The 23,856-nt window shown below is 54.9% G+C and overlaps 1 protein-coding gene across 1 annotated transcript in view; it reads left to right on the forward strand.

Moving 5' to 3' along the window:
- LOC309819930 (obscurin-like) overlaps nt 1–23,856 on the forward strand; it is a gene marked incomplete at its 5' end in the record, with an annotated part of 123,301 nt that overhangs the window by 30,399 nt on the left and 69,046 nt on the right. The window contains 25 exons of the mRNA XM_082650365.1: nt 488–754; nt 963–1,229; nt 2,779–3,051; nt 3,482–3,748; nt 4,722–4,988; nt 5,101–5,364; nt 5,688–5,951; nt 8,377–8,640; nt 9,750–10,013; nt 13,241–13,504; nt 13,818–14,081; nt 14,401–14,664; nt 14,991–15,254; nt 15,574–15,837; nt 16,161–16,424; nt 16,980–17,243; nt 17,840–18,103; nt 18,659–18,922; nt 19,513–19,776; nt 20,096–20,359; nt 20,686–20,949; nt 21,658–21,924; nt 22,138–22,404; nt 22,507–22,779; nt 23,400–23,672. Coding sequence (XP_082506491.1) covers nt 488–754; nt 963–1,229; nt 2,779–3,051; nt 3,482–3,748; nt 4,722–4,988; nt 5,101–5,364; nt 5,688–5,951; nt 8,377–8,640; nt 9,750–10,013; nt 13,241–13,504; nt 13,818–14,081; nt 14,401–14,664; nt 14,991–15,254; nt 15,574–15,837; nt 16,161–16,424; nt 16,980–17,243; nt 17,840–18,103; nt 18,659–18,922; nt 19,513–19,776; nt 20,096–20,359; nt 20,686–20,949; nt 21,658–21,924; nt 22,138–22,404; nt 22,507–22,779; nt 23,400–23,672 — 6,645 coding nt within the window. The remainder of the gene's footprint in view (nt 1–487; nt 755–962; nt 1,230–2,778; nt 3,052–3,481; nt 3,749–4,721; nt 4,989–5,100; nt 5,365–5,687; nt 5,952–8,376; nt 8,641–9,749; nt 10,014–13,240; nt 13,505–13,817; nt 14,082–14,400; nt 14,665–14,990; nt 15,255–15,573; nt 15,838–16,160; nt 16,425–16,979; nt 17,244–17,839; nt 18,104–18,658; nt 18,923–19,512; nt 19,777–20,095; nt 20,360–20,685; nt 20,950–21,657; nt 21,925–22,137; nt 22,405–22,506; nt 22,780–23,399; nt 23,673–23,856) is intronic.

Here is a 23,856-nt window from a genome sequence, read left to right on the forward strand (position 1 = left end):
TTCTAGGATGAGGTTCTGGAGGCTTGGGGCAGAAGCAGGGTTTCTGATCTTCAGTCCGTGATTCGACTGCTGTGGGAGCTCCCAGGGTGCATGACTCGTGAAGCCAGGGAAGTTGCCATTGGCATTTCTGAGCTCCTACTTCCAGCATGAGTACTTGGCGCCAGTGGGTAAAGCTCAGCCCACAGGCAGCGCTGGCCCATGGCCGTGCTTTGAGTCACAGGACTCTGAACAGTGCTGAGAACATAAGATTCTGTGGTCTAATCTTTCTCCCTCCCGGGGTCCTTCCCTGGTATTCCAGGGCTCTGAGGCCCCTGGGTCTGAGGTTCCAGAGTTGGAAGTTTTAGAGCTGTAGATTCTGTGGTCCCAACCTTCAGAGCCTGAAGGTTCCTGAATGCCTGCCTTGCCCTCACCCCAGGCATGGCTAGGGCTGTGGCCGTGGGTAGAGCTGCGGCCATGCTTCTTGGGCCACCATCTCTGTTCTTTTCAGAGAGGCCAGTTGACATTACGAAGCCACTGGAAGACCAGCGGGCCATGCTGGGTGAGGATGTGGTGCTGAGGTGTGAGCTGTCACGGGAGGGGACCCCAGTGCGCTGGCTGAAGGATGGGAAAGCCATTCGTAAGAGTCGGAAGTATGAGCTTCTCATCGAAGGCACTCGAGCCATGCTGGTCATCCATGCAGCCTCACTCAAAGATTCTGGCGAGTACACGTGTGAGACGGAGTCTTCCAAAAGCACAGCCAGCCTCCGAGTGGAAGGTAACCCCCATGAGAGACCCTGGGACAGCCCCTGTGGCTTCTCTTTCCAGGCAGGAATGGAGGGGCGCCCAGCAGGGAAGGGGCTTGCTCAGGTCCCTGAGGTTCTGTGGGTGGGCCAGGAGAACCACCTGTGATGGGAGTGATTTCCTGTCCTGAGGGCCTACATGGGGTCTGCACAGGCCTCTCCCTCCCATCCATTCTCCCACAGAAAAGCCAAACCGGTTCACGGAGGAGCTGGCTGACCTGCAGGTAGAGGAGAAGGGCACAGCTGTGTTTGCCTGCAAGACGGAGTGCCCCGCGGCCTCAGTGACCTGGCGCAGGGGCCTCACAGAGCTGCAAACCTCGGAGAAGCATGCTCCCAGCCAGGAGGGCGTGACCTTGAGGCTCACCATCAGCGCCCTGGAGAAGGCGGACAGTGACACTTACACCTGTGACATTGGCCAGGCCCAGTCCCAGGCTCGGCTCCTGGTGAAAGGTTAGGCCCGGTCACCGTGCTGCTGCTCTCATTTGCACACTGTATTTCAAGGCCCATGGTGTGCTCAGGTGTAAGCTTTGTTTCAAGTAGACTTGGAGATGGGAAGAGATCAGAACTCTGCCTGGCCCTAGACAAACCCAGCCTTGGTTTCCCCATCTCCAAGGGGAGTTGTCCTGGGTGGTCCTGTCTCTGGCCCTCCCAGCTGGGCCTTGTGTAAATGAGTCAGCAGCCCTCATTTATTTGTGCCTCCATTTGCTGGATGAATGTTTCTGGAACCCTTCCAGCGTGTGCCCCTGCACGAGCTCTGCATGTACGTACATGCAGATGTACCGCCTCTGCTCCTGTGGAAGGAGACTTGCTCGGGGAGATTTTCAGGTTGGAGCAGCAGTTTTCACCTGGCAGGCAGGGTGAGGGTTATCACTCTCCCACTTCACAGATAGGGAGACTGGGCCTTTACTCGGGGTTGTTGGCTGGTTCAGGGTTGTAGGACAAGTAGACATCAGGGCAGGGTTGAGCCCAGCCCTCCAGATCCCAGGGCCGGTGTCCAGGGTGAAGTCAGGGGGAGGTCCTTCCTGGGGGGTCTCTCCACAGAAAAAAAACCCAAAAGAATAACAAAGAAGCCTCACTCTTGATTTCTTTCTCTTTTTCAGTGAAATACAGTGAATCCACTGAGCTCAGTGAAAACATTTTGGTAGCGCAGTAGAAGCACCGCTATCTAATGAAGTATTGGGTTGGCCAAAAAGTTCGTTCAGGTTTTTCCGTAAGATGCTACCAAAAACCCGAACGAACTTTTTGGCCAACCCAGTAGATGTTTTTACTTTAAAAAAGTCAGAGTGTCCCATGATAACAACTTATGGTCTTTAAAAACATTTAAAACACACAGACTTGTACCAGGCTAATAGTGTCAGCCAGAGCCTTTTCTTTGTGTATCAGTTCACGAATCAGAATTCCGTATCTCTTTTTGCGTACATCGCCCTCCTGATGTGCTATCTATGCTTTCTGGTGTGCAATAGCTTCAAGACACCTGTGAATGCAGAAGGAATCTGGCGGCCAATCTACCTCTATATTTATAACTTCTTCCTAAGGTTTTACCATACCTAAGACAACAGCAAAACATTTTTTTCTAGCGATTCACGTTGTCAGTCCTCCAATGCATTCGATTTAAATGTTATCATAGCCATGCATCTTTTTTCACACTCGTTTCTTCTGTTAATACAAAATTTAATTGCGTTAAGTGATTTCTGTGACAGGCATAACTGGCCTAGACAGGTTAGGGAGCACAGCTTCATGGAGGGGCCTTACAGTGGGTCACCTTGTGTGCTCTGCAGAAGGACCCCAGAGGTGGATTGGGGCTCACTGATGGATCTAAAACAAATACTTTTGGACAGTTCAACTCGGACCCACTTACCGTTTTATGTTTTGTCATTCGGAGCCCGTTAGAGTCATTTGCTCGATCTCTGTCGGGAGCCCACCCCAGGTCTTGGGAGCACCCTGTTTCCCTTGGCAGCTAGCCAGAGGGTCACTGACATGCCCGTTTGTGTCCCTGCAGGCCAGAAAGTGCTCATCACGGAGGACCTGAAGGACTTGGAGGTGCAGGAGGGCTCCTCGGCCACCTTCTGCTGCCGTATCTCCCCTGCCGACTACAAGCCCGTCCACTGGTTCTTGGACAAAACCCCACTGTCTGCCAGCAAACTCAGTGAGATCAAGGTCCAGCCAGGTGGCTACCATGTACTTACCCTGCGGCAGCTGGCCCTCAAGGACTCAGGCACCATCCATTTTGAGGCAGGCGACCAGCGGACCTCAGCTGCCTTGCAGGTCATAGGTAGGCTGCATGTGCCCAGTGCTGTCGTGGGGGCCAGTCTGTGTGACTAAGCATGCAACCTCAAGACAGTGGCTTGGCCACACGCTGGATGAGGCCCTGGGGCTTACAGAGAAGGCACCATGGACTTCCCATGGGCTGGGGCCTTGGATCCCAGGGAGCGGGGCTTGGGAGGCTGAGTGGCGCTATTTCAAGATGCGTTGTTGCACATGGTATGCAGAGGTGAGCTCAAGGTCAGTGTAGAGGCTGGGCCCACCCCTCTGGTATGTGGAGCCACACAGAGCCTGTCCTGTTCCCCCAGCAGCCCTGTCTGCAGCCCAGACTGAGGGGGACAGGTGGGCACTGACCAGGAGTGTTACCTGGTCTGCAGTGAGACCTGGGACTTTTCCTGCAGGAGCCCACAAGTGTCATATGCATCCCTCTCTGTCTTCAGAGAAGCCAGGTGTTTTCTCCCGGGAGCTCACAGATGCCACAGTCATGGAGGGGGAAGATCTGACCCTGGTCTGTGAGACTGCTGCTTTAGACAACCCTGTGTGCTGGACCAAGGACGGGAAGGCCCTGCGGCCGTCGGCCCGGTGCCGTCTGAGCTATGAGGGCCGCCGAGCCCAACTGGTCATCACTGACACCACCCTTCAGGACGGTGGGCGCTACAAGTGTGAGGCTGGCGGTGCCTGGAGCAGCTCCGTTGTCAGGGTCCATGGTGAGCCCCTGGAGGGGGGTGCTGGGCAGCCTCCAGCCGCACTCTGGGCACCCCTGTTTCTTGTCTTGCTAAGAGCAAGGGGGACTCCGGGACTCTATCTGACCCTGTCTATCTCTGCCCTCTATGTGTGTGTGTGGGGGGGTGGTGGTGGTGCTGTTCTGAGACTCCTTCTGTCCACCTGTATCTTTCCAGCAGTTCATCCATCTTGCTCTGCTCCCTACTGCCCATCTCTGGGTCTCTGCTGGTCCTGATAGCATCCCTCACCCTCTCTTGGTCTTCTGACCAGCAATCTCTTTTTTACTTCATTCCCAACTTTGTTTTGTGTTCTGATGTCGCCGTGTCTCCCTTCTCCCGGCTTGGCTCATCTCCATCTGTCTCAGTCAGCTCGGGTTCCGGGTAACAAATACCACAGACTGAGTAGCATAAAAAAAACATGTCTCCCGGTTTATTGTCTCCCAGTTCTGGAGACTAGAAGTCTGAGATCAAGGTGTTGGCAGGCCTGGCTTCTCCTGAGGCCTTTCTCCTTGGCGTGTAGATAGCTGTCTTCTCCCTGTGTCTTCACAGTCATCCCTCTGTGTGTGTCTGTGTCCTAATCTCCTTTTCTTGTAAGGACACCAATACTGTGGGATTAAGACCCACCCTAGTGACGTAATTTTACCTCAGTCTTCTCTTTAAAGACCCCCATCTCCAAATACGGCCCCATTCTGGGTCCTGAGGGTTAGGGCTCCAACAGATGAATTTGGGGGACACAATGTAGCCCATAACACTCCACCCTTCTCTGTTTCCTGCTGTTTGGCTCACCCTCCTGGAGAGGCAGAGATCTTGAGGTCACCGTCACTAGCCCCCAATGTAGACAGTGAGGTGGGCCTGCCTGCACCCTGCAGCTGCTGCTCTCAGCCATGCTTGACCACAGGGGAGACCCCTGTAGGAGGCAGCGGGGTGAGGGCTGAGCTGAGCTCATGCCTGTCCACAGCTCAGCCAGTGCGGTTCGAAGAGGGGCTGAAAGACGTGGAGGTACTGGAGGGTGGTGCTGCCACACTACACTGCATGCTGTCATCGGTGGCCATGCCCGTGGAGTGGCGTCATGGAGATGAGGTTGTGCAGCCTGGAGGCAAGTACAGCCTGCGGCAGGAGGGTACCATGCTGGAACTGCTCATCCGGGACCTGCGGCCTCAGGACAGCGGGCAGTACTCCTGCTGCTTCAGGGACCAGATAACATCGGCCAGGCTAACCGTACAGGGTAAGTATACTTACTCACTCTGCCCATGTGACCCTATGTGGTTCCATACAGCCCCTTTCATCCTTTGTGGGGGGATGAAGATGATGTCTGTGTCCATCGGACCTTGTTGCAGCCCTACCTGCTGAGTTCATAGGAAGACTGAGAAGCAAGGAGGCCACGGAAGGGACCACGGCCACGCTGCGCTGTGAGCTGAGCAAGGCAGCCCCTGTGGAGTGGAGGAAGGGGCCTGAGACCCTCAGAGCTGGAGACAGAGTGAGCCTGAGGCAGGATGGAGCCGTGTGTGAGCTGGAGATCCGTGGCCTGACCGTGGAGGATGCTGGGGAGTACTCGTGTGTGTGCGGGCAGGAGAGGACATCAGCCACGCTCACCGTCAGGGGTAAAGACCACATGTGACCACGTGGACTGGCATTTGGTGGCTGCCCATCACCTCTCTGCTCTCAGTTTCCTTTTCTACTCTGCTGTCTCACTATCCTTCTCCTTCCATAATTCTTTCATTGTCCCTGTCATGTTCCCTGTCTGCTGTGTGGCACATGTACAGGTTGGACCTTTAAATGTCACAGTCCACAGTGTGTACTGGGCACACCCAGCAGGTGGTCCATGTCCAGTTAGGTTTTGTATCTTCTATGAACTATCCACGTCCTGTTTCTTCTGCGTGTTCAGAGAGCGTGATAGTGTTTGTGTGTTTCTGACCATCTCCAGGCCTGCCTGCCAAGTTCACAAAGGGTCTGAGGAAGGAAGAGGCCATGGAAGGGGCCACGGCCATGCTGCGCTGTGAGCTGAGCAAGGCAGCCCCTGTGGAGTGGAGGAAGGGGCCCGAGACCCTCAGAGCTGGAGACAGAGTGAGCCTGAGGCAGGACGGAGCCATGTGTGAGCTGGAGATCCGTGACCTGGTTGTGGCAGATGCCGGGGAGTACTTGTGCATGTGCGGGCAAGAGAGAACAGCGGCCAGGCTGACTGTCAGGGGTAAAGACTGTGTGTGGCCACGTGGAGCAGTGGCTTCGTGTCTGAGGGCTTGATCATGTCCTTGAGCTCTGCCCTGTCTGTGTACAGTCTTTCTCTTCTGTGTGCATCTCCTGCATTCCTGCAGCACGAGTCTCCCAGCACCTGCTTCTGTGAGGCTCGTCTCAGATAAAGAGCAGAGAATGTGGTCCTCCCTGCTCTCAGGGGCTCATGCCTGAGGGAGAGAAGGAGGGCACCCACACAGTACAAGAGTGGAAGTATGGTCCTCTTGAGGGGGCATGCCAAGAGAGAAGCTAGGAAGTCGATCAAAGCGTGGCCCTCGAGGGTGGGATGTCAAACGGGGTGTCAAGAGGTAGAAGCTGGGACATGCATGCTGGGCCATGGGAGAGCCATGATGGGAGGTCCTAGGTTCTGTTGTCCAGCTCCTGGTGGTTAGGAGAGGTGAGGCTGGGTGTAGGGATAGGGTGGAGGTGAAGAGGGTATGGACAGTGCTTGACTGTGGAAGGAGAGGAAGGAGGAGCAGGAAGAGCTGCACAGAGGCGCAGAGCCAGAGTCAGGAAGGGCAGGTGGACACCCATGCTGGTGTTGGGGTCCCTGTCTGGCATCTGTGGCAGGTAAGCTGGCTCTAGGCAACTGCCACAGAAGGGGCTCCATCAGGCGTGGCGTGGTGACCTGTGGCTGGGACACGGGATGAGAGGTCACAGTTTGAGGGTGGGGCACAGTCAGCTAGAGCAGGAGGGCTGGCCCATGTGTTTAGGGGCCAGTAGGGCCACTTCCTTTGTGGGGTGGAAGACGGCCAGCTGGGTGGATGTCCTTGAAGTGGGGTAGTGGGAGTCCCCTTGCATCAGAGCAGCCCACTGTGGGCATTTTGCCTGGTGTCTCCTCGGGGCCCCCCTTCCAACGGGTGCTTGTGTGGCCAGCATGGTGTCTGTGGCCCATTCCTTGTCTGCAAGCTCCAGAGTCCATCAGTCTATGTGTCCGTCTGACCTTCCCCAGGCCTGACCAGCCAATTCAAAAAAGTTATGAAGCGTGAGCAGGCCATGGGAGGAGCCATGTCCACATTCGTGCTGTGCTGTGAGCTGAGCAAGGCAGCCCCATGCAGTGGTGGAAGGGGCCTGAGACCCTCATAGATGAGGACTCAGGACGGGGCTTTGCTGTGGTGTGGCTCGTGGCCTGGCAATAGGTCAGCTCCCTGTGTTGGGGGTCCAGGTCCTCAGGGGCCTGCCCTAGTGAGGGCCTAGGCACTTCCTGTGGGGGTAGCAGATGGGACAGAGGATGAGGCCACCCACCATGTCCTAAGAGGGTCCTGTGAGCAACATTGATGAAGGGGCCTGGGGGCATCTCAGCGCAGAAGGAAGGACAGCTCTGTAGGTGCACAGGGGCCTCACATCCTGGGCCCTGTTGGGCCATGCTCACAAGACAAGGTGGACCCTGAAGAGGGTTCTGGAGGCTGGGCAGGGCCGTCATGTGCACAGATACGCAGATCTTTGGGGAGAGGCCAGGCCACCATGCCACCTTGAACTTCATGAATGGAGTGCAGCGTCTCCAGCGCAGAGACACTGGGCACTCATGCTGTTCAGACCCACCAGGAGACCACAGGGGATGTGGGCCTGGAGGCCTATCTCACAGTCAAGAGCAGCTTGCACTGCACGAGGCACCACCAGTGGCCAAGGAGCGGAGGACCCAAGTTGACCAGCTGCAAGCAGCCCAAGAGAGCTGCTTTTAAGAGTATGCAGGTCCCAAGGACACCTACTCCAGGACGACAGGCCAGGAGGAGGGTGGCTTCGGCTTCCCTTATAGCTGTGGTGTTCCTAGCTCTGTCAGTCCTGTTCAGGCCCAGTCACGCCGGGGCTCTGGCCCCAGCAGCAGCAGGAGTTGACAAGGCGGGAGCGCTGGTGCAAACTTGTGGGAAAGTTTAGGTAGCTCTCTTTGTGTCTCCGTCCCCAGATATATCCCTCAAGATCATAAAATTGCTAAGAAATGAGGCCTGAAGGGGGCCACAGCCATGGTGTGGTGTAAGCTGGGCAGCCTGGCATGTAGAGTGGGGGAAGGGGTCTGGGCCCTTGAATCTGGCATCAGATACACTCTGAGGCAGGATGGGCCATGGAAGATGCTGAGAGGACATCCCTTCTGATTACTGTCCCTTTCCATCCATCCTGTGGGCACTGTGGCCATTTCTATGTGTCTGTCCATGTCATGAGGTCCTCACTGAGGATTCCATTTCCTTGCTGGTTTGTATCTAGATGGGCTCAGCCTAGTCTGTCCTCTGCCCCCATGCACTGCCACCTACCCATGTGTCTGTGGGTCCAAGCTTTTATTCCTTATTTGCTCCAAAGTGTGAGTGTTTTATTGTCAAGTGTCCACATCCTGATCTCCCAAAATTCTCCAGAGACTCTGATGTTTTCTGTGTCACTCTGACCCTGCCCAGCCCTGCCCACCAAATTCACAAAGGGTCTGAGGAAGGAGGAGGCCACAGAAGGGACCACGGCCACACTGCGCTGCGAGCTGAGCAAGACGGCCCCCGTGGAGTGGAGGAAGGGACCCGAGATCCTCAGAGCCGGGGACAGAGTGAGCCTGAAGCAGGACGGGGCCGTGTGTGAGCTGGAGATCCGTGGCCTGGCTGTGGCGGACACTGGGGAGTACTCGTGTGTGTGCGGGCAGGAGAGGACCTCAGCCACGCTCACTGTCAGGGGTAAAGACCACGTGAGGCCAAATGGACTTGTTTCCATGTCACCACCTCCCTTGTTGGATCCTGTGGCTTTCTGTATCTTTTCAACTGGATTCCCCCAGCTGTCTCATGGCTCCTGTTTCCCTGTCCAGTAGATGTCATGTCCAGTGCTTTGTGTTCTCTGTTCCCTCTGGGGCGTTTGCCTCCATCACCATCTGTGCATTTGTCCACTTGTTCATACTGTGCTCTTTGGCAGTTTGTGTGGTTTTTGTGGTGTCCTGGACACAGAGTCCCCTGAGAGAGTCTGATGTTCTCAGTGACTTCTTAGCTTTCCTCAGCCCCGCCTGCCAAGTTCACAAAGGGTCTGAGGAATGAAGAGGCCACAGAAGGGACCATGGACATACTGTGCCGTGAGCTGAGCAGGATGGCCCCTGTGGATTGGAGGAAGGGCCCCGAGACCCTCTGAGATGGAAATAGAGGGAGCCTGAGGCAGGGTGGGGCCATGTGGGAGCTGGAGATCATGGCCTGGCTATGATGGATGCTGGGGAGTACTTGTGTGTATGCGGGCAGGAGAGGACCTTGGCCATGCCCACTGTCAGGGGTAAAGACCACGTGTGATCAAGCAGAGCCATATTTTGGTGTTCAGTTATTGACTTCATTGCCTCCATCTGCATTCATTCCACGTTCTCTCCCTGTCTCGGTGCCACCTTTTTTCCATAAGGCAGTGGAATCCCTTCCACCTTCCTGGGCTGTTGTGTGAACCAGAAGAAACCAGCAATTAAGCCACTTCCCACCCCTCGTGTCACCACTGGTACTGTCCTGTTGTCCTGTTGGAGTCTGTGTCTTTTCCTCCATCCTGTCACATTCTGCCCCCAAACTTCTCCAGAGAATCCGATGGTCTCCATGTCATTCTGACCCTTCTCAGCCCTGCCTGCTAGGTTAATACAAAGTATTAGGCCTGAGGAGTCCACAGAAGGGGCTGGGCTGAGGGAAGCCACCAACCACAGTGTGTCCTCGGCAGACCCAGCACATGGCCCATGTGTGCTTGGGTTTTGTGCTTCCTCTGTGTTGTTCGCATCCTGCCTTTTGTGTGTGCTCACAGAGTGTGATTGTGTGTGTGTCTTTCTGACCAGCCCTGCCTGCCAAGTTCACAAAGGGTCTGAAGAATGAAGAAGCCATGGAAGGGGCTACAGCCACCCTGCGCTGTGAGCTGAGCAAGGCGGCCCCTGTGGAGTGGAGGAAGGGGCCCGAGACCCTCAAACCTGGGGACAGAGTGAGCCTGAAGCAGGATGGGGCCAAGTGTGAGCTGCAGATACATGGCCTGGTTGTGGCGGACTCCGGGGAGTACTCGTGTGTGTGCGGGCAGGAGAGGACTTCTGCCACACTGGCCATCAGGGGTAAAGACTGCATGTGGCCACCTGAATGACTTCTCTCTGCCATCTGTTCTGTGCTCTCCCAACGTCACTGTCGTCTTAGGGTTACAGTCACCGTCTGTCTGATCCATCTCACAAAACGCACTGGCCAGCCCTGTCTAGACCTTGCGGGTACAGACCCAAGGGGCAGGTGGTGTGAGGACACCCCCAGGGAGGCATCATGGTCCAGGAGAGCTGCTCTGGGCCACTGGCACGTGGCTGGGGCTGTGGGTATGCATGGGGTCTCGACCTCAGGTGTGGAGTGGAGTCATTCATGTTAGTGACGGATGTGCACAGAAAGACTGAGGTGCAGCATTGAGGGGCTCAGGGAGCAGGTGGCCAGACAGGCCAGGCCCTCCTGTGTGTGGTAACAGCATTTGATTGACCTTGGAGATTGTATGGAGGCTCTGAAGAGCTCTGTCTCAGAAAGCTTGGGCTGTATAACAAATACCACATATAGGTGACTTAACAGCACACATTTATTGTTTCACAGTCCTGGAGGCTGGAAGTCCAAGACCAAGGTGTCTGCAGGGTTGGTTTCTTTTGAGGCTTCTCTGCTTGGCTTGTAGACAGCTGTGTTCTCCCTTTGTCCTCACCTGGGCATCCTCTGTGTGTTCCTGTGTTCTAATCTCCTCTTCTTATAAGGACACTTATAAGTCAGATTGAATTAGTACCCCCCCCCCCGCCCGTGACCCCATTCTATTCTTAATTACCTCTATAAAGACCTTATTTCCAAATAAATTCACATTCTGAGTTCTTGGGGGTTAAGGCTTCAACATATGAATTTGAGGGGAGACATGATTCAGTCCATAATACTCTGTCATCTTGTCCCCCAAAATGCATGTTCTTTTCACATGCAGAGTACATTTACCTCATCCCCCAAACCCAAAAGTTTTAACCCATTCCAGTGTCAAGCTAAGTCAAAAATCTAATCTAAATCTCATCTAAATCAAGTATGTGTGAGACTAGAGTTATGATTCATCCTGAGGCAAAATTCCTCTCCAGCTATGAACCTGTGAAATCAGACAAGTTATACGTTTCCAAAACACTTCAGTGGAACAGGCATGGGATAGATATTCCCATTGCAAAAGAGAGAAATAGGAAAGAAGAAAGAGGACACTGGTTTCACAGAAACCCAGCATCTAGTAGGACAGATTCTGTTAGATTTTAAGGCTGGAGAATGATCCTCTGGCTCAATGCTCTGTCTCTGGGCCCACCAGAGTGGTGACCTCACCCCCTTGGCCCTGGACAGAGGTGGCCTGGCCCTCTGGGACCATGGATGCAGTGGCATCCCTGCTGACCTCTGAATTGCCATTGGGGTTATTCTTCCCAACTTTGAAGGATAGCACATGTTCCCAGCCGGATAGCTGTATTGACCCATCCTATAGAAATCCCAGCTTCCATCATTTTGTCCCTTCCGTGTCTGATTAAGTCATGGCTGGCAGGGTTTCTGCTGATATAAAATTCTCAAAAGCCTTGTTGGTCTTCTTTACAATTCACAGGAGTCCAAGCTTTCAGACAAGAGCCTTCCACACAGCCTTCCTGGATAATTCCATCTCTAGTCCTGACTTTGCTGAGGTGGCTGATTGGATCCAGGACTCACACTCATAATCTCTTTACTGAATGGTTTTCCAGCCACACCCTTGGTATTCTCTCTAGAACAGGCATTCTCATTTTTTTGCAATTTCAGGGGGCTGGAAAATTTCTAAATCCTCAACTTTTGGTTTCCGTTTGCTTAAATACTTCCTTCTTTGACATAACTCAGTTTTCTCTCACATTTTACCATAAGCAACAAGGAGCAATCAGTCTGCGTCTTCAATGCTTGGCTTACGAGTCGCCTCAGCTAAATATCCAAGTTCACTTGTAAGTTCTACCTTCCACAAAACTCTGGGACACGTTTCAGCCAAATTCTTTGCTGCTTATTAAAGGATTGCCTTTCTTCCAGTTTCCAATAACACATTTCTCATTTCCATCTGAGGCCTCACCAGAAGCACCTTTAGCATTAATATTTCTACCCATAATCTCTTCAAGGCAATCTAGATTTATCTAACATGCACCTCAGAACTCTTCCAGTTGCGACCCATCACCCAGTTCCAAGGCTACTTCCATAATTTTAGGTATTTGTTACAGTAGCGACCCACTCCTGATACCAAAATCTGAATGGCTTAACAACATAACAGTGGCTTTAAACATCAGAAAAATTTTTCCTCCCAGTCCTAGGAGTTGGAAGTCTGAGATCAAGGTGTGGGCAAGGCTGGTTTCCCTCGAGACCTCTCTCCTTGGCTTGTAGACGGCCATCTTCTCTCCATGTCCTCACATGGTCATCCCTCTGTGTGTGTGTCTGTGTCCTAATATCCTCTCCTTACAAGAACACCAGTCATGTTGGGTTAGGTTCCACCTCAGTGACTTCCTTTTTCCTCAGTCACCTCTTTAAAGACCACATCCCCCAATACATCTACATTCTGTGGTCCTGGGGGTTAGGGCTCCAACATATGATTTCTGAGGGACACGATTCACCCCACAACAGGTTGTAACCAGGGTGGGCTCTGGTCAGCTATAACTTGTGAAGCTCACACTCTTCCTGGAGTTGGGATGGAGGAGAAGACTGCAGGTTGGAGGGCTTGGGGCATGGTTAGAATAGCTAGCTAGAATCCATTAGGGTCTAGGAGACCTGAGCTAGGAGAGTGCAAGTCCAGTGGGGTAAGGAAAGGAATGTGCGAGGTGGATGAGGTGGGGCCTGGTGTGGGCAGGGAAGGCATGCAGTGAGCCCAGATGTGGGCAGTGCTTGGATTGACACTCTACCTGGGGTGGGGAGCACAACTGAGGGATGTCAGTGGGGCACTTGATGTCATGACTGGAAGGTGCCTTCTGGGGGTTCTCCCAGGAGAGATGTACATTGCATTGTTGCATGTATGAGCTGGCGGAGCCTGGTTCGTACTCTGGGTGCAGACGAGGTCAGCGCTTAGACAGTGTGAATGGGTATAGGTAGGACAGATGCACTCTGAGAAGACAAGAGGCCTGGATGGAACCAGTCCCCTGCCACCCTGCACCTCACTGGGAAAGATGCAAGATGATCACACTGTCATATATACATTGGTCTGTCTCTTCACATGTCCTCCACATTGCTGCTTCTGTTCTCATCCTGAATGTTCCAGTCATACGCCCAGTCCTTTTGAGGGGTTGATGGTTTCTGTCCATCTAACCCTCTGCAGCCCTACCTGCTCGGTTCATCCAAGATCTGAAGACCAAGGAGGCCACAGAAGGGGCCACTGCCATACTTCACTGTGAGCTGAGCAAGGAAGCCCCGGTGGAGTGGAGGAAGGGGCCCAAGGCCCTCAGAGCTGGGGACAGAGTGAGGCTGAGGCAGGACGGAGCCATGTGTGAGATGGAGATCTGTGGCCTGGTTGTGGCAGATGCTGGGGAGTACTCATGCGTGTGTGGGCAGGAGAAAACCTCAGCCATGCTCACCGTCAGGGGTAAAGACCCGTGTGGCCAAGCAGAGCTGTCTTTTGGTGTCCAATTATTGACTTCCTGGTTTCCCCCTGCACTCATCCCATCCACCCTTCTTGTCTCAGTGTCACCCTCTTCCTATAACTCCATGGAATTCCTTCCTCCTTCCTGGGCTGTTGTGTGAACCATGAGAAACCAGCTCTGAGCTACTTCCTACCCCTCGTGTCACTGCAGGTTCTGTCCTGCTGTCCTGTTGGAGTCTGTTTTATCCTCTGTCCTGTCATGTCTCCAAAGTTCTCCTGAGACTCTGATGTTCTGTGTTCATCTGACCCTGCCCAGCCCTACCTGCTGAGTTCATAGGAAGACTGAGAAGCAAGGAGGCCACAGAAGGGACCACAGCCACGCTGCACTGTGAGCTGAGCAAGGAAGCTGCTGTGGAGTGGAGGAAGGGACCTGAGACCCTCAGAACTGGAGATAGAGTGAGCCTGAGGCAGGACGGAGCTGTGTGTGAGCTGGAGATCCGTGGCCTGACCGTGGAGGATGCTGGGGAGTACTCGTGCATGTGCGGGCAGGAGAGGACATCAGCCACACTCACCGTCAGGGGTAAAGACCACATGTGACTACGTGGACTGGCATTTGGTGGCTGCCCATCACCTCTCTGCTCTCAGTTTCCTTTTCTACCCAGCTATCTCACTATCCTTTTCCTTCCATAATTCTTTTATTGTCCCTGTCATGGTCCTTGTCTGTTGTGTGGCATATGTACAGATTGGACCTGTAAAAGTCACAGTCCACAGTGTGTACTGGGCACACCCATCAGGTGGTCGGTGTCCAGTTGGGTTTTGTGTCCCCTCTGTACTGTGCACATCCTGATTCTTCTATGTGTTCAGAGAGCGTGATAGTGTTTGTTTCTGACCATCTCCAGGCCTTCCTGCCAAGTTCACAAAGGGTCTGAGGAAGGAAGAGGCCATGGAAGGGGCCATGGTCATGCTGCACTGTGAACTGAGTAAGGCAGCCCCTGTGGAATGGAGGAAGGGGCTCGAGACCCTCAGAGCCGGGGACAGAGTGAGCCTGAGGCAGGACGGGGCCGTGTGTGAGCTGGAGATCCATGGCCTGACTGTGGAGGATGCTGGGGAGTACTCGTGTGTGTGCGGGCAGGAGAAGACATCAGCCACGCTCACCGTCAGGGGTAAAGACCACATGTGACCACGTGGACTGGCATTTGGTGGCTGCCCATCACCTCTCTGCTCTCAGTTTCCTTTTCTACCCTGCTCTCTCACTATCCTGTTCCTGTCCTTCCATAATTCTTTTGTTGTCCCCATCATGTTCCCTGTCTGTTATGTGGCACATGTACAGGTTGGACCTTTAAATGTCACAGTCCAGTATTTACCGGGCACACCCAGCAGGTGGTCCGTGTCCAGTTAGGTTTTGTATCTTCTATGAACTATCCATGTCCTGTTTCTTCTGCGTGTTCAGAGAGCGTGATAGTGTTTGTGTGTTTCCGACCATCTCCAGGCCTGCCTGCCAAGTTCACAAAGGGTCTGAGGAAGGAAGAGGCCATGGAAGGGGCCACGGCCATGCTGCGCTGTGAGCTGAGCAAGGCAGCCCCTGTGGAGTGGAGGAAGGGGCCCGAGACCCTCAGAGCTGGAGACAGAGTGAGCCTGAGGCAGGACGGGGCCGTGTGTGAGCTGGAGATCCGTGACCTGGTTGTGGCAGATGCCGGGGAGTACTCATGCGTGTGTGGTCAGGAAAAAACCTCAGCCACACTCACTATCAGGGGTAAAGACCCATGTGGCCCAACAGAGCTGTGTTTTGTTGTCCAATTATTGACTTCATGGCATCCCCCTGTACTCATCCCACCTACCCTCCTCACCTCAGTGCCACACTCTTCCCATAACTCCACGGAATTCCTTCCCCCTCCCGGGCTGTTGTGTGAACCACGAGAAACCAGCATCTAAACTACTTTCCACCCCTTGTGTCGCTGCAGGTTCTGTCCTATTATCCTGTAGGAGTATGTGTCTTTTCCTCTGGTCTGTCATGTGCTGCCTTTGAAGTTCTCCCATGACTCTGATGTCTGTGTCTGTCTGATCATCCTCAGCTCTACCTACTGAGTTCATAAGAAGATTGAGTAGCAAGGAGGCCACGGAAGGCACCACGGCCACACTGCACTGTGAGCTGAGCAAGGAAGCCACTGTGGAGTGGAAGAAGGGACCTGAGACCCTCAGAGCTGGAGACAGAGTGAGCCTGAGGCAGGATGGAGCCGTGTGTGAGCTGGAGATCCGTGGCCTGACCGTGGAGGATGCTGGGGAGTACTCGTGTGTGTGCGGGCAGGAGAGGACATCAGCCACGCTCACCGTCAGGGGTAAAGACCACATGTGACCACGTGGACTGGCATTTGGTGGCTGCCCATCACCTCTCTGCTCTCAGTTTCCTTTTCTACTGTTGTGTCTCACTATCCTTTTCCTTCCATAATTCTTTTGTTGTCCCTGTCATGGTCCTTGTCTGTTGTGTGGCACATGTACAGGTTGGACCTTTAAGAGTCATAGTCCACCGTGTGTACTGGGTACACCCATCAGGTGGTCAATGTCCAGTTGGGTTTTGTGTCCTGTATGTACTGTGCATGTCCTGTTTCTTCTGTGTGTTCAGAGAGCGTGATAGTGTTTGTGTGTTTCTGACCATCTCCAGGCCTGCCTGCCAAGTTCACAAAGGGTATGAAGAAGGAAGAGGCCATGGAAGGGGCCACAGCCATGCTGCGCTGTGAGCTGAGCAAGGCAGCCCCTGTGAAGTGGAGGAAGGGGCCTGAGACCCTCAGAGCTGGAGACAGAGTGAGCCTGAGGCAGGACGGGGCCGTGTGTGAGCTGGAGATCCGTGACCTGGTTGTGGCAGATGCCGGGGAGTACTCGTGTGTGTGTGGTCAGGAGAAAACCTCATCCACACTCACTGTCAGGGGTAAAGACCCATGTGGCCAAGCAGAGCTGTGTTTTGTTGTCCAGTTATTGACTTCATGGCATCACCCTGCACTTATCCTCCCTACCGTCCTCGTTTCAGTGCCACCCTCTTCCCATAACTCCACAGAATTCCTTCCTCCTTCTGGGCTGTTGTGTGAACCACAAGCAACCAGCATCTGAGCTACTTTCCACCCCTCATGTCACTGCACGTTCTGTCCTGTTTCCTGTTAGTGTCTGTGTCTTTTACTCCATCCAGACATGTGCTGTTCCCCAGTAATCTCCGGAGAATCTGATGTTCCCCACACCGTCCAACCCTCTCTAGCCCTGCCCAGCAGTTTCGTACAAACATGTGGGCTGAGGAGTCTGCGGAAGGTGTCACAGCCACACGTTGAACGGACTGGGCCGAGGGAAGCCCCAGTCCACAGCGTGTGCTTGGCACACCCAGCACATTGCCCGTGTCCAGTTGTGTTTTGTGTCTTCTCTGTGATGTCCACATCCCGTCTAATCTGTGCCTTTAGAGAGTGCTATAGTGTTTGTGTCTTTCTGACTTTCCCAGCCCTTCCCACCAAGTTCACAAAGGGTCTGAGGAAGGAGGAGGCCACAGAAGGGGCCACGGTCACACTGCACTGCGAGCTGAGCAAGGCAGCCCCTGTGGAGTGGAGGAAGGGGCCTGAGACCCTCAGAGCTGGAGACAGAGTGAGCCTGAGGCAGGATGGAGCCGTGTGTGAGCTGGAGATCCGTGGCCTGACCGTGGAGGATGCTGGGGAGTACTCGTGTGTGTGCGGGCAGGAGAGGACATCAGCCACGCTCACCGTCAGGGGTATAGACCACATGTGACCCCGTGGACTGGCATTTGGTGGCTGCCCATCACCTCTCTGCTCTCAGTTTCCTTTTCTACCCTGCTCTCTCACTATCCTGTTCCTTTTCCTTCCATAATTCTTCTCTTTTTTTTTTCAAAGTCCCCCTTGGTTTGTTTTTTTTTAACACCTTTATTGGAGTATAATTGCTTTACAATGTGTGTTAGTTTCTGCTTTATAACAAAGTGAATTAGTTATACATATACATATGTTCCAATATCTCTTCCCTCTTGCGTCTCCCTCCTTCCCACCCTCCCTATCCCACCCCTCTAGGTGGTCACAAAGCACCGAGCTGATCTCCCTGTGCCATGCGGCTGCTTCCCACTAGCTATCTATTTTTCCATAATTCTTTTATTGTGCCTGTCATGTTCCCTGTCTGTTGTGTGACACAAGTACAGGTTGGACCTTTAAATGTCACAGTCCACAGTGTGTACTGGGCACACCCATCAGGGGATCTGTGTCCAGTTGGGTTTTATGTCCTGTATGTACTGTGCATGTCCTGTTTCTTCTGTGTGTTCAGAGAGGGTGATAGTGTTTGTGTGTTTCTGACCATCTCCAGGCCTGCCTGCCAAGTTCACAAAGGGTCTGAGGAAGGAAGAGGCCATGGAAGGGGCCACGGCCATAATGCGCTGTGAGCTGAACAAGGCAGCCCCCGTGGAGTGGATGAAGGGGCCCGAGACCCTCAGAGCCAGGGACAGAGTGAGCCTGAGGCAGGACAGGGCCGTGTGTGAGCTGGAGATCCGTGACCTGGTTGTGGCAGATGCCGGGGAGTACTCGTGTGTGTGTGGTCAGGAGAAAACCTCATCCACACTCACTGTCAGGGGTAAAGACCCATGTGGCCAAGCAGAGCTGTGTTTTGTTGTCCAGTTATTGACTTCATGGCATCACCCTGCACTTATCCTCCCTACCGTCCTCGTTTCAGTGCCACCCTCTTCCCATAACTCCACAGAATTCCTTCCTCCTTCTGGGCTGTTGTGTGAACCACAAGCAACCAGCATCTGAGCTACTTTCCACCCCTCATGTCACTGCACGTTCTGTCCTGTTTCCTGTTAGTGTCTGTGTCTTTTACTCCATCCAGGCATGTGCTGTTCCCCAGTAATCTCCGGAGAATCTGATGTTCCCCACACCGTCCAACCCTCTCCAGCCCTGCCCAGCAGATTCGTACAAACATGTGGGCTGAGGAGTCTGCGGAAGGTGTCACAGCCACACATTGAACGGACTGGGCCGAGGGAAGCCCCAGTCCACAGCGTGTGCTTGGCACACCCAGCACATTGCCCGTGTCCAGTTGTGTTTTGTGTCTTCTCTGTGATGTCCACGTCCTGTCTAATCTGTGCCTTTAGAGAGTGTTATAGTGTTTGTGTCTTTCTGACTTTCCCAGCCCTTCCCACCAAGTTCACAAAGGGTCTGAGGAAGGAGGAGGCCATAGAAGGGGCCACGGCCACACTGCACTGCGAGCTGAGCAAGGCAGCCCCTGTGGAGTGGAGGAAGGGGCCTGAGACCCTCAGAGCTGGAGACAGAGTGAGCCTGAGGCAGGATGGAGCCGTGTGTGAGCTGGAGATCCGTGGCCTGACCGTGGAGGATGCTGGGGAGTACTCGTGTGTGTGCGGGCAGGAGAGGACATCAGCCATGCTCACCGTCAGGGGTATAGACCACATGTGACCCCGTGGACTGGCATTTGGTGGCTGCCCATCACCTCTCTGCTCTCAGTTTCCTTTTCTACCCTGCTCTCTCACTATCCTGTTCCTTTTCCTTCCATAATTCTTCTTTTTCAAAGTCCCCCTTGGTTTGTTTTTTTTTTAACACCTTTATTGGAGTATAATTGCTTTACAATGTGTGTTAGTTTCTGCTTTATAACAAAGTGAATTAGTTATACATATACATATGTTCCAATATCTCTTCCCTCTTGCGTCTCCCTCCTTCCCACCCTCCCTATCCCACCCCTCTAGGTGGTCACAAAGCACCGAGCTGATCTCCCTGTGCAATGCGGCTGCTTCCCACTAGCTATCTATTTTTCCATAATTCTTTTATTGTGCCTGTCATGTTCCCTGTCTGTTGTGTGACACAAGTACAGGTTGGACCTTTAAATGTCACAGTCCACAGTGTGTACTGGGCACACCCATCAGGGGATCTGTGTCCAGTTGGGTTTTGTGTCCTGTATGTACTGTGCATGTCCTGTTTCTTCTGTGTGTTCAGAGAGGGTGATAGTGTTTGTGTGTTTCTGACCATCTCCAGGCCTGCCTGCCAAGTTCACAAAGGGTCTGAGGAAGGAAGAGGCCATGGAAGGGGCCACGGCCATTATGCGCTGTGAGCTGAGCAAGGCAGCCCCTGTGAAGTGGATGAAGGGGCCCGAGACCCTCAGAGCTGGAGACAGAGTGAGCCTGAGGCAGGATGGAGCCGTGTGTGAGCTGGAGATCCGTGGCCTGACCGTGGAGGATGCTGGGGAGTACTCGTGTGTGTGTGGGCAGGAGAAGACATCAGCCACACTCACCGTCAGGGGTAAAGACCACATGTGACCACGTGGACTGGCGTTTGGTGGCTGCCCATCACCTCTGTGCTCTCAGTTTCCTTTTCTACTATTGTGTCTCACTATCCTTTTCCTTCCATAATTCTTTTATTGTGCCTGTCATGGTCCCTGTCTGTTGTGTGGCACATGTACAGGTTGGACCTGTAAAAGTCACAGTCCACAGTGTGTACTGGGCACACCCATCAGGTGGTCGGTGTCCAGTTGGGTTTTGTGTCCTCTCTGTACTGTGCACATCCTGATTCTTCTTTGTGTTCAGAGAGCGTGATAGTGTTTGTTTCTGACCATCTCCAGGCCTTCCTGCCAAGTTCACAAAGGGTCTGAGGAAGGAAGAGGCCACGGAAGGGGCCAAGGTCATGCTGCACTGTGAACTGAGTAAGGCAGCCCCTGTGGAATGGAGGAAGGGGCCTGAGACCCTCAGAGCTGGAGACAGAGTGAGCCTGAGGCAGGATGGAGCCGTGTGTGAGCTGGAGATCCATGGCCTGACTGTGGAGGATGCTGGGGAGTACTCGTGTGTGTGCGGGCAGGAGAAGACATCAGCCATGCTCACCGTCAGGGGTAAAGACCACATGTGACCACGTGGACTGGCATTTGGTGGCTGCCCATCACCTCTCTGCTCTCAGTTTCCTTTTCTACCCTGCTCTCTCACTATCCTGTTCCTGTCCTTCCATAATTCTTTTGTTGTCCTCATCATGTTCCCTGTCTGTTATGTGGCACATGTACAGGTTGGACCTTTAAATGTCACAGTCCAGTATTTACTGTGCACACCCAGCAGGTGGTCCGTGTCCAGTTAGGTTTTGTATCTTCTATGAACTATCCACGTCCTGTTTCTTCTGCGTGTTCAGAGAGCGTGATAGTGTTTGTGTGTTTCTGACCATCTCCAGGCCTTCCTGCCAAGTTCACAAAGGGTCTGAGGAAGGAAGAGGCCATGGAAGGGGCCACGGCCACGCTGTGCTGTGAGCTGAGCAAGGCAGCCCCTGTGGAGTGGAGGAAGGGGCCCGAGACCCTCAAACCTGGGGACAGAGTGAGCCTGAGGCAGGACGGGGCCGTGTGTGAGCTGGAGATTCATGGCCTGGTTATGGCGGATGCCGGGGAGTACTCTTGTGTGTGCGGGCAGGAGAGGACCTCTGCCACGCTGACCATTAGGGGTAAAGATGGCCTTGTGGACTTACTTGGGAGCCTGTACTTGTGCCCTTGTCTCTTGTGCCCACACTGGCCCCCCATGAGTGCTTGCCTCCTCTGTGCCATGTGCAGTTTCTTTATGTCACCCTTGTGCTCCCCCGTTAGAGCTCTGTTCAGTGTCCTTGGGTCTGCGTGCTGATCTCCAGCCAAATGACCTCACGTGGCTTACGCTTGCCGTAGGGAAAGAACTCCCACCTTATTCCCCTCCCTCCACCCGTCATAATGCAGTCAACTTTCTCCTTATACCCCAAAGCCTCTAGTCAGGATCTGACAGTCATGGCCCCGCCCTAGGGGTCCAAGGAGATCCCCCTGCCCCCACCTTGATGACCTGGAGAGATACAGGCCTGTCTGTGGGCTTCCTGGGTGGAGATCAGCATGAGAATAGCCTGGGTCAGATCCAGAGCTGCTCTCATAGCCCCCAGTTCAGTCCCTCCTTCCCCTTAGAGTGGACCCAGGCCCATGACTCCACTTCTACCCACAGCCTTCAGGAGCCCGTGGCATTGGGTGCTTTGGGCAGGTCGGGCAGCTAGGGTGAAGCCACAGGCCACAACTGGCCTAGGCCCTGGGTGGGTCTGACTGGGTTTTGGGGTGCCAGTCTCCTGGCTGGTTGTCTGGGCACCAGCCTCGGGGCTGACCTTCTCTCTCCCCTCCACCCCCTGACCCCCACCCCACAGCCCCACAGGTGGTGTTCAGGAAGCCACTGCAGAGCCTGCAGGCTGAGGAGGGCACCTCAGCCAGCCTGCGGTGTGAGCTGTCTGAGCCTAGCGCCGCTGTGGTCTGGAGTAAGGGTGGCCTGGAGCTGCAGGCTGACGAGCGCTGGGAGCCACAGCAGCGGGGCCACGTGGCGGAGCTGGTGTTACGGGACTTGCGCCGGGAGGACACTGGAGAATACACCTGCACCTGTGGCTCCCAGGCCACCAGTGCCACCCTCACCGTCACAGGTGGGCCCCGAGGCTGGCCCCACATACTGTGGGAGATTGTCAGGGCCGCACCTCCGCCCTGGAGGTGACGTGGGCTCACGCGTGCAACGCGGGGCAGACCTGGCCTGAAGCTCTTCCCCCCGCTACCCCTCCGCCTTAGCTGCACGCCTTTGGGCCCCGCTGTCCTCATAGCTGCTCCTGCACCTGCCCTCATATTCTCCCTCACCCCTGTAGTTGCACCCGTGAGGTTCCTTCGGGAGCTGCAGGCCCAGGAGGTAGACGAGGGTGCAACGGCACACCTGCGCTGTGAACTGAGCCGGGCAGGTGCCAGCGTGGAGTGGCGCAAGGGCTACCTGCAGCTCTTCCCCTGTGCCAAGTACCAGATGGTGCTGGAGGGCACAGCCGCTGAGCTGCTGGTACACGGTGCTGAGCAGGAGGATGCCGGCCCCTACACCTGCGACACAGGCCACGCACAGAGCACTGCCAGCCTCTCTGTCCGCGGTGAGCTTCCCAGGGCCCCTGGCCTCCCCGGGCCCTTCAGCCCCCATGGAGCTGGCAGGCACCTTGAGTAGCAGCCCTAAGAGCCCCTCCCTGACCCCCCAGCCCCTAGGCCCACGTTTAAGACGGAGCTGCAGAGTGCAGAGCAGGAGGCGGGTGGTGTGGCCCGGCTGTGCTGCCAGCTGAATGACTCAGAGCCTGGGGCCCCCGTGCTGTGGCTCAAGGAGGGTGTGGAACTGCAAGGGAGTCCCAAGTATGAGATGCGACGTAAGGGGGCCACGTGTGAGCTGCTGATCCACGGACTTGAGGCCAAGGACACGGGCGAGTACACCTGCATGGTGGGCAGCCAGAAAACCTTGGCCTCCCTCACAGTCAAAGGTGAGCCCTCCCTGCCACACCCACTCCCCACATAGCTGCCTTGGGGGCACACCTGGCCCACCACGGTACCCCCTCTTGCCGGGTGCTGTTCTGGGGTGGCTGTAAGACCCCTGGGGTTACAAGCTTTCTCTGCACCACCCTGGAGCTGGCGCCCCTAGAAAAGAGCGTCGACGGTGAGGAAACCGTAGCCCTAAACACTGCCCTGCCTCCCGCCCCTGCCAGCAGGTGGGGCAGCCTGGCCTGGGCCACCCTCTGTGAGCTCCTGCCTGTCTGTCCTGAAGGTCTTGCCTCCCTGGTGTCCCAGCCAGGGCAGGGCTGGCCACAGGTGGGGGAAGGAACAAAAGCAGCCCACCACCCCACAGTCCCTTGCCCGCTTCCTCCAGACAGAGGTGCCCCCAGCCCAAACTCTGTCCCCAGTAGCTCAGTGTCGTGGTAGGGAGCTGTGTTGTGAGCCAGCTGGGTGATGAATCTCATGTGGGGCAGATAGAGGCTGTGTGGCAGGAGAAGAGCATGAGAGTGCCTGGGAGGGCTTCCTGGAGGTGAGTTGGGGCAGGGGGCACGGGAGCTTGGCCCAGGTGCTCTGACCTGGCTGGTAAAGGCCCCCTTTGCCCACACTCCAGAGCCCGAGGTGACCATTGTGCGGGGCCTGGTTGACACCGAGGTGCAGGCCGACGGGGAAGCAGAGTTCAGCTGTGAAGTGTCGCAGGCTGGGTTCGTGGATGTGGAGTGGCGCCTCCAGGGCCTGCCACTGCAGAGCAGTGAGGTGACCGAAGTGGCCGTGCGGGGGGGCCGCACCCACACACTGCGGCTGAAGAGCGTGACTCCTGAGGATGCGGGCACTGTCTCCTTCCGCGTGGGCCTCCACACGTCCTCTGCCCAGCTCACCGTCACAGGTAGCAGGAGCTGGGCCTCACTGCTCACTGCGCTTGGGGCCAGAACATCCAGGTCCTCCTTGGGCCAGGCCCTGTCAAGGGACAATGATAGATGACAAGGTTTCCTGCCTTTGAGGGTGGGGAACTGGTGGTGAATGAGTGATTCTGGGGTGACCCAAGATGTTGGGGTAGAGTGGTGCCCAGT

The sequence above is a fragment of the Grampus griseus genome (assembly GCF_964374135.1).
Source record: "Grampus griseus genome assembly, chromosome: 3".
In the NCBI taxonomy this organism is placed as follows: Eukaryota; Metazoa; Chordata; class Mammalia; order Artiodactyla; family Delphinidae; genus Grampus; species Grampus griseus.